This window comes from Galeopterus variegatus, unplaced genomic scaffold (genome assembly GCF_000696425.1).
Source record: "Galeopterus variegatus unplaced genomic scaffold, G_variegatus-3.0.2 Scaffold460, whole genome shotgun sequence".
NCBI classification, from domain to species: Eukaryota; Metazoa; Chordata; class Mammalia; order Dermoptera; family Cynocephalidae; genus Galeopterus; species Galeopterus variegatus.
In genome coordinates, this window is record NW_007726571.1 from 512,319 (window position 1) to 521,367 (window position 9,049).

The 9,049-nt window shown below is 34.8% G+C and overlaps 1 protein-coding gene across 1 annotated transcript in view; it reads left to right on the plus strand.

The window, feature by feature from the left end:
- GKAP1 (G kinase anchoring protein 1) overlaps nt 1-6,868 on the plus strand; it is a 35,717-nt gene extending 28,849 nt beyond the window's left edge. Inside the window, exons 5-7 of the mRNA XM_008569055.1 lie at nt 3,655-3,725; nt 4,232-4,309; nt 6,542-6,868. Of these exons, the coding sequence (XP_008567277.1) occupies nt 3,655-3,725; nt 4,232-4,309; nt 6,542-6,589 (197 nt within the window). The 3' untranslated portion in view covers nt 6,590-6,868. The remainder of the gene's footprint in view (nt 1-3,654; nt 3,726-4,231; nt 4,310-6,541) is intronic.
- The last annotated feature ends 2,181 nt before the right edge of the window (nt 6,869-9,049 follow it).

Sequence of the window (9,049 nt, forward strand, 5' to 3'; positions counted from 1 at the left end):
CTCAGAAATGGAAAGAACTATCCAGACATTTGTATGGAATAACAAAAGACCACACATAGCCGAAGCAACGCTGAGCCAAATAAATAAAGCTGGAGGCATAACACTACCTGACTTTAAACTATACTTCAAAGCTATAATGACCAAAACAGTATGGTACTGGCATAAAAACAGACACACTGATCAATGGAATAGAATAGAGAATCCAGAAATCAACCCATACACCTACAGCCATCTGATCTTTGACAAAGGCACCAAGCCTATACGCTGGGGAAGAGTCTGCCTCTTTAGCAAATGGTGCTGGAACTGGATATCCATATGCAGGAGAATGAATCTAGACCCATACCTTTCACCATACACTAAAGTCAACTCAAAATGATTAAAGAATTAAATATACACCCTGAAACAATAAAACTTGGAGAAAATATTTGCAAAATATACATCTGACAAAGGATTAATATCCAGAATATACAAGGAACTCAAACAACTTTACAGGAAAAAAACAAGGAACCCAATTTAAAAATGGGCAAAAGAGCTAAGCAGGCATTTCTCTAAAGAAGATATACAAATGGCCAACAGTCATATGAAAAAATGCTCAACATCACTCAGCATCTGGGAAATGCAAATCAAAACTACATTGAGATACCATCTCACCCCAGTTAGGATGGCTAAAATCCAAAAGACTGTGAACGATAAATGCTGGTGAGGCTGTGGAGAAAAAGGAACTCTCATGCATTGTTGGTGGGACTGCAAAGTGGTGCAGCATCTTTGGAAAATGGTATGGAGTTTCCTCAAACAATTGCAGATAGATCTGTCATATGACCCAGCTATCCCACTACTGGTAATATACCCAGAGCAATGGAAAGCATCAAGTTGAAGGTATACCTGTTCCCCAGTGTTCATCGCAGCACTCTTTACAATAGCCAAGAGTTGGAACCAGCCCAAATGCCCATCTTCGGATGAGTGGATATGGAAATTGTGGTATATCTACACAATGGAATACTACTCAGCTATAAAAACGAATGAAATACTGCCATTTGCAACAACATGGATGGACCTAGAGAGAATTTTATTAAGTGAAACAAGTCAGGCACAGAAAGAGAAATACCACATGTTCTCACTTATTGGTGGGAGCTAAAAATAAATAAATAAATTTACATGCACACACACAAAAACCAGGTGGTGAAGAAGACTTAACAACTACAACTCCTTGAAGTTGATACGACAAGCAAACGGAAAGGACATTGTTGGGTGGGAGGGGGGAGAAGGAGGAGGGAGGGGGGTTCGGTAATGGGCCACAATAATCAACCTCATTGTATATCGACAAAATAAAATTAAGAAAAAAAAAAAATAATGGGCCGGCCCGGTGGCGCACTGCTGCAGTGTGCCGCTTGGGAAGCGTGGCGGCGCTCCCGCTGAGGGTTCGGATCCCACATACAGACCGGCCGCTCACTGGCTGAGCGAGGTGCGGGAGCGACACCGAGGGTTGCGATCCCGTGGCCGGTCCCGGTCCGGTACGGGCGCGACACTGAGGGTTGCGATCCATTGCCGGTCATGAAAAAAGACAAAAAGGAAAATAATAATAATAATAATAATACTGTAACGATAAAAAATAAATAAAAATAAAAACAAAAGCAAGCCAAAGGGGGGGAAAAAAAACCAGTAATCATGTCCAGTTGAACCAAATGTGTAGTCTTGAAGTAGATTCAAACTTACATTTTTTACAATGTAACTATTATACAACAACTTTTATTTCGACAGTTAGATATCAACATCCTGACATTAACTTAGACCTGTTCATATTACCAAGCTCCATGTGAGTCATTTAATGAACAAAATTATGGGGATAAAAAAATTAAATTGTTTAGAAAATATATTTCTAATTGAAAAAATGAAGAAAATTATTGGACATTGGATGTATGAATTTTGAATATGTAAAAATAAAATACTGTTACTAACAAACCATTGTGGAAAGTGAGAAAGTTGATTGATAAAAGGTTACTCTCAAAAATACATTAAAAATGGCTATCAGTAAGTAGTATCAGTGTCTGTGGTCCACACTATAGGTAATCTAAGTAGAGGAATTTTATATAGGATCATTACATAAAAATACTCATAACGTTCTAGGATTACATTCATAACATTATATTTATAATGTAAATGTAAATACAGTTTGTTATAATGCAACATGTTTTCTCCCAAATTACTACCCTTTGCAAAAGCAAATAGTTAAAGCCTCAAGACTTCTGAGAAAAATGGGTTAGGAGTACAACACTCAGAAACTTCATCAGTGACACATTAAAAAAACACAGGAACCTAATGGAAATAGTAGCATAGTTTTTACACATGTTAAAATGGTTAAATACATAAATACTACACAAACATGACACTTTACTTTGTAGAAAACCTGAGGTTTGCGTGTGGAACGAGCCTTCAGAATGGTCACAGCTCGTGTGTCACTGTTAAGTGATGGAAAGGTAACAGCTGCAGCACTAAGTGGGTGTGGTTCTTAACACAGTGAACCGCCGTAGCTGGTTGATGTGTGAAGTGTGCACATCAGCGCAGTTTCCTGTGTTCATGAAATCATGCTTAAGCAAACTGAAAATCTGTGTGCTGTTCAGGTTGTTCTCTGAATTGTCAATCTCACTGGAGCAAATCTGTATTTTCAAAACGGGCATTGTAGGAGAACTGACTGTGATTGAAGTACTACATAGTTATTAAAAATGGTTAGTTTAATCCTGGGGATGGATGAGTAGAAAGTATCATTTGTAAAAGTTCCCATGTTGATTCTTGAGAGGCTGAGTTGATTCTTGACACAGTGTCTCATCTTATTCAGCATCATATTAAACTATGAAAAATAAGTTTGAATCACAATGTTATATTGGTGGAGCTGTGGTGATATCAGTACTCATATATTTGAGCATTTCCCACTTTGCTAATTTGATTGTAGTTTTACCTCTTCAGTCTCTCTTAGCTTGTTTTCAAAGTGAGGAGTTTTCAAGCATCACCACGGGTTAAGGAAATTCTCAGCTGTGTGAAGATTTCTAAAGCTTAGAAAACTGGCCAAAATATAGGTCTCTTGCTTCCCAAGGAGGGAAAAACCTCTAAACAAGTTAATAGTTCTAAGAGACCACAGATGTTACATGATCAGTTATGATCATATGAACTACATTTATTTGACAATGCTTTTTGCTATGAAGAGTCAGCGAACAATAACGTTGTTGGCCTTAATAGAATGCTTACCCCAACAATTTAACAAAAACAAAACAAAACAAAAAACCACTATATGCTTTTTAAATCTTGCTTTAAGATTAGTCAAGTTAAAGTTTTTTCCCTATGTGAAATTTTTTATTATCTTGAATCCTTATTCTACTTAGTGTAGATATAAAAAGTAATCTTTCATCATATCTGTGCAATTAATAATTTTAGCACCACAGAAAATGTAAAATTTTTCCAAGAAAAATTGCTGTGGTTATAATAATGATCAGAATTTACCAGTGAAAAATAAGAGCTATGCAGGTTCAAGAAGTACATTCATTAAGTACAAAGACAAGAAATCATTGCTCTGACTACGCTGCTGTGTCCTGGTTCACTAAAGTATCGTTAAGGTATTTGAGTGACTGAAAAAACTATACTGCTGTTTTTCCTTTTTGTCAGTGAAAGATAAAGCAGAAATACTTCTGCAAGTTGATGAATCACAGAGTATCAAGAATGAGCTAACTATACAGGTAAGGATCTGTGAAGCACAGATGACTGGTTTTCTTAAGCTATTCTTTAGTCTTGAATTATTAAACTTGACTAAACAGATATGCAGCCCATCAACACTGCAAGAAAGCGATATAAATTGTACTTTATTATTATTATATAACAGCAAATAACTGAAAATTCTGTTGACTGTGCTAAGGGAGGTTTGTGTGTCCTGAAGAATGAAGGAAGATAAGGTTGTTTCTTACTGGACAGTGAATATAGAGATGTAAAGGGCAGATAGAACTTATCCTCCCTGGACTTGATTTTTCTCCCCTTACATCCTATTCTGTCTTCTCTTAGGACAGTGAGCTTGTCCTATCTACCTTGAATGTACAGCTGTTTACAATGCCTAATGGAAACTGGGGGAGGGTTTCTCCTCTGATACTTGTTCATCTAGTCAAAAATCATCAGTGTGAATAATTGTTAAGAATTAGAGTATTTGCCAAAAGAGATAAAAAGTCTTTTTCTTACCAAATGTTGGTTATAGGTGACTTCTCTTCATGCTGCATTAGAACAAGAAAGATCTAAAGTGAAAGTATTACAAGCAGAATTAGCCAAATACCAGGTATGCTTTTATAATTTTGAAGTGTTTTAATCACTAATAATACATTTGGAGTAGATACTATGTGAGACTAAATGGACTATTTTATTCTTAGGCCAAAATTTACTCACCAGTATATTAATAATTTTATTATTGCGCATATAACTTACATTTTAGAAAATGTTAAGGTTATTCTAGATATTGGTATAAATAGCAATAACTAAAGTAACTCAGGAAAATCCTTGGTACTACACATAGATGATGTGGCATATGTGCTATTGAATCATGTTGGGGAAAGGCACATAATGACATTTGTCCCATTAAATCATAAGTTTGATCACTTAGGTATAGTGATATCTCCATTTTAAAGATATATTTTCCCTTTTATAATTAATAAGTAATATGTAGGTTGATACATTGAGATTGTGTGAATATCCTTTTCACCTGATGGTTTTAGCATCCATTGAAGATATTTGTATCAGTTATTATTTTATTGATTGCAAAGCAGTGATTTTCTAATTCTACCATTCCTTCTGCTAGCATCCAACATTTTTTTTCTGGATGAAGCAATAAAAAATATCAGTGCTTTGTTACAATATGTGTGTGTAGTGTGTGTGTGTGTCTCACTCCCACATATATGTTTGTATGTACATATGTATGTGTGTTTAAATCATAATATGAAATGCATTAATTAATGTGGGATCACAGACAAAAAAGCTTGAAAGCCATTGGTGGTATAGGGAGCATAAAAGTTGTTTAGCTCTAGCTTTGAAATCTGTAATCAGTCCAGGGATGAGAGCTCCTTTACCTGGGACACTGAAAAGGATCATGTATGTTAGTTGTTTTGGTTTTTTAAAAACTCTCATTGGGAAGCATGGGAAAAGTTTGTTATATAACATTGGTATTTATGTATAGTGAGGGTCTACCTTAAAGAAAAAAAATTTTTTTGGCTAAATTTATTTTCCTGCTATCTAACAGGAAATAAAATCTTGTATTTAATACGTGTCATTATACATCTCATGTCCCACAAAACCTGTTCATACTGTTTTTCTCTGAATAAATCTTTGCAGAACTTTTATGTGGTCAGTAGTGAATAACAGCATTCTTATGCTTGGGTGATTTTTTGTTTTATTTTGTTTTAGAAGGTTGATGTAGAAATGTTTTTGATCCCGGGAGGGAAGCTCTAGGCAGAAGAAGGATGAAGGAAATGAAGAGAAGCTGTCATCATTATCATGAGTCCGGGCTCCATGTGCCCCCGATAGGGCCACCACTTTAAGAAATGCACTTCCACAAACAACTAGTTCCCAAACCTGGCTAATATCAGAATCACTTGGAAACTTTTGAATTACACATTGTCATCCAGTTAAATAGGTGTAGGCCAAGGCCTAGACATCAGAATTTTTAAGTGATGCTAATTACTTAAGTGATGCTAATGATCAACTAAGTTTGGGTACCATTGCCATAGTTTTTAAAAATGGGAAAAATGATAAAACTATGATAAGGTAAATGCTCAAACCATTATTTATGGGTAAATTGGGGGGTAGAGTAGTTATGGATGATTTTAATTTTCTTCTTTGTACTTTCCATATTTCTACAGTGAGTATTTGCTTTTTAAATCAGAATAAAGCAGAACATTTTATGTTAAAAGTAATTTATGTAAAAGTCATATTGTCTTTTAAACTGCCTACCATAAGTGGTGTTTCAGATGGAACAAATTAAATACATATTTATACCTGCTGAGCAAGGTGAAAAGTATAACCTACTTTTCAATCCACTGATGAACAAAATCAAGTTTCTGATGGTGTCTAATACGAACAAAAACTAGACAGAACTTGAATTATAAATTGAATTACTCAGAAGATAATGAACTGAATTACTAAATTTGCTGATCATATGGAGCAAATTAAGTGTGTGGTTTATTTTGGTATTGATTAAAAACTTTATTTTTTAAGACTCTGAGACAGTCAAAATGAGCTCTAAAAAAAAAAATGAGCTCTAAAAAATAAGATACCAGTGATCTCACTAAGCCTAGCCTAATTCAAATGAAAGTAACTATTTTGTACAAACTGCTTTAACCATTTATAAAAAATAACCATATAAAAATAATTTAGTGTATAAAATCAAATTTATAACAAATTCAAAAAAGAAATTACTTCCTTCTCATATTCAAAAATGCCTTTGGTCTCATATATTCATAAAATGAAAATGGCCCCCAAATGGTACTTGTTAAGTAATTTCCTCTATTTTTCTTTACAGGGTGGCAGAAAAGGGAAAAGAAACTCTGAATCTGACCAGTGTAGGTGATTACATTAGCCTTTGAAGTCAACACAAAAATGAAAACTTTCAGGGTTTTGCAAAATGTATTATATTTAACGCTGTGCAACTGCTAAACTATGCAGTTTTTGTTGAAGGAACTTAAAGCAACTAGTTCATTAACAGTCTATAATTTTATGTTCTTTTGGCTTAAAGTGAAAAGAAGAAATATAGAATTCCAGCAGAACTCGATGATTATTGTTTACTATCCATACTTCTTATCACTTTAGTTTTTCATCATTCAATAAAGTTAATTTACTCTTCCACTAATGTTTGATTTTTTAAGTTTCAGAAACAATGTGAAAGTATTTTTCCTATAGCACAATCAAATACGGTTGATATCCTCAAGTAGCTTATGCTTGGGGAAGGAGAAAGTGGGGGCTGGGTAAAACAGAAGCAAACAATAATTACCATACATATCACATTGTTTAGGAATTCAGAAAACTTGCAGGAGATAGTTTTTAGAGGGTAAATACTTTTTCTGTAAATTGTTGAGGCATTCCAGGCAGAAGGAACTAAATCTGGGCTGAAAGATTTGTTTACAGAAGAGTCTGGCTTGAGAACAGTAGCATGACACACTGGGAATAGAAAGAGTTTTGGTGTGTGAGAGGAAATGAATGGGAGATTTTTCACTGCTATAATCAATTGCTAGAATCATTAGTAGTTTATGGGATTCGGTATTTTTAGTTTAGTCAATGAAATGCAATTATGATTTATTAAAACACAGGAGTTTTTTGTGTATGTGATTACAAAAATGAACACATAAATACTAGTCTTGGTCGCCAAAACCAGCATTATATGGAAGATTCATGACAGGTTTTGAAGGAAAAAAACCACTTAAACAGAAACTAATGAAGTTGTCATCGTTGCTTGTATGTCTGGCTTCTTTCGTGAGGTTGTATGACTTTGCAAAGAACTGTGGCTAATTATTCCCTGTATTCCCAGTGCTTAGTCAGCTGTAAGGTACAGAGTAGGTGCTAAATGTTTAATTAATAAAGTGGTAAAGCTTTTCGAGAGTCTTCTCCTGAGTTTACCTTTGATCAAGAATAGGTACCATCAGGGCCGAGCCCGTGGCGCACTCGGATCCTATATAGGGATGACCGCCGGTGCGCTGACTGGCTGAGCGCGGTGCGGCCGGTCTCAAAAAGGACAAAAAAAAAAAGAATAGGTACCATCAGAACCTAATTAAAGCATTAAATATGTATAGTAATATTCCATGACAATATATTTTTCAACTCCCTGATGAGCAGAGTCAGATTTCTAATGCTGTCTTACTTAAATAAGGCTAGACAGAACTTGAATCAGAATTGTTTCAATTATAATTTAATTACTCCAGTAGTTAATGAACTAAGTTACCAAAGCACACTCTACTTTCATCTGCTTTTGATCATCTACCTGCACACTCTCTACCTGGTACATCATCTAACACCCAGCACAGCACCTGGCACATGGTAGACGTTACTGTGCCATTTTCTACTAGTGTATGTTGGATAAAAATCACCTGGGCACATAGAACTCTTTATCAATCTCCTCTTTTGTGTTGTGCATTCTCTAAAGAACTGTATTGATAGCTGTTTTTTCCCCCTCAATTCTGTTTTCCTCTCCCTCCCTGTGGCTTCATCGATCACTTCTAGGCCAATTTCAATTTCATAGGGGAGAGCTTTATCTAGTGAGAGACAGAAGACAGTTAGTCGTCAGTTGGTGATGTCTTCAGTTCTGTTATTTGAAATCTCAGTCATTCTACTTTAGTAGGATATCACTTAGATTTTTTTCAGATTCCTGAAAGTTCAATGAAATTATTGATAGCTCATTATGTGCCAGGTGTAGTGCTAAGTATTGAAGATGCAAATATAATGAGTCATCCTTGTACTCAAGGTATCCACAGTCAATTGAGAGAAAACAAAAGTGTAAACAAGTAATCATAAATAGCCCAATAAATAATAATACTGATATATTCAAACTGATAATGGAGAATAGAAGAAAGTACATCTCACACTTTTAAAGGGGGTATTTTAGACAATTTATTTTAATTATTTCAAACTTCATTAATGTCTTACTTAAAATGCGATTATGGCAATATAGCCAGTTAATAAAATTCAGCAAATATTTTTGACATCTTCTATAGTGTGTTAGTAGAGCCAGAAGAGCTAGAGGTATGTTCAAGTCCCAGTTGTATTACTTAATAGTTGTGTGACCTTCGCCCATAATAAGTACTCTGTAAATTATTGATTGACAGAGTGAAATTGGGTATCAAATTTTTTTCTTTTCTGCAGTCACATTTAGGATTTATTTCCAATTTAGTTAAATGCACCATGATAACTCTAACACCTTATGCTTTCGTTATCAGTACAGATTGGCTTTTGAAAAAAAATCAAAATGCTCACATTTTTGTGATTATTTAATGTTGCAAAAATTTAGTGTAGACACTTAAATTTGCTTAAACAGTGGCTA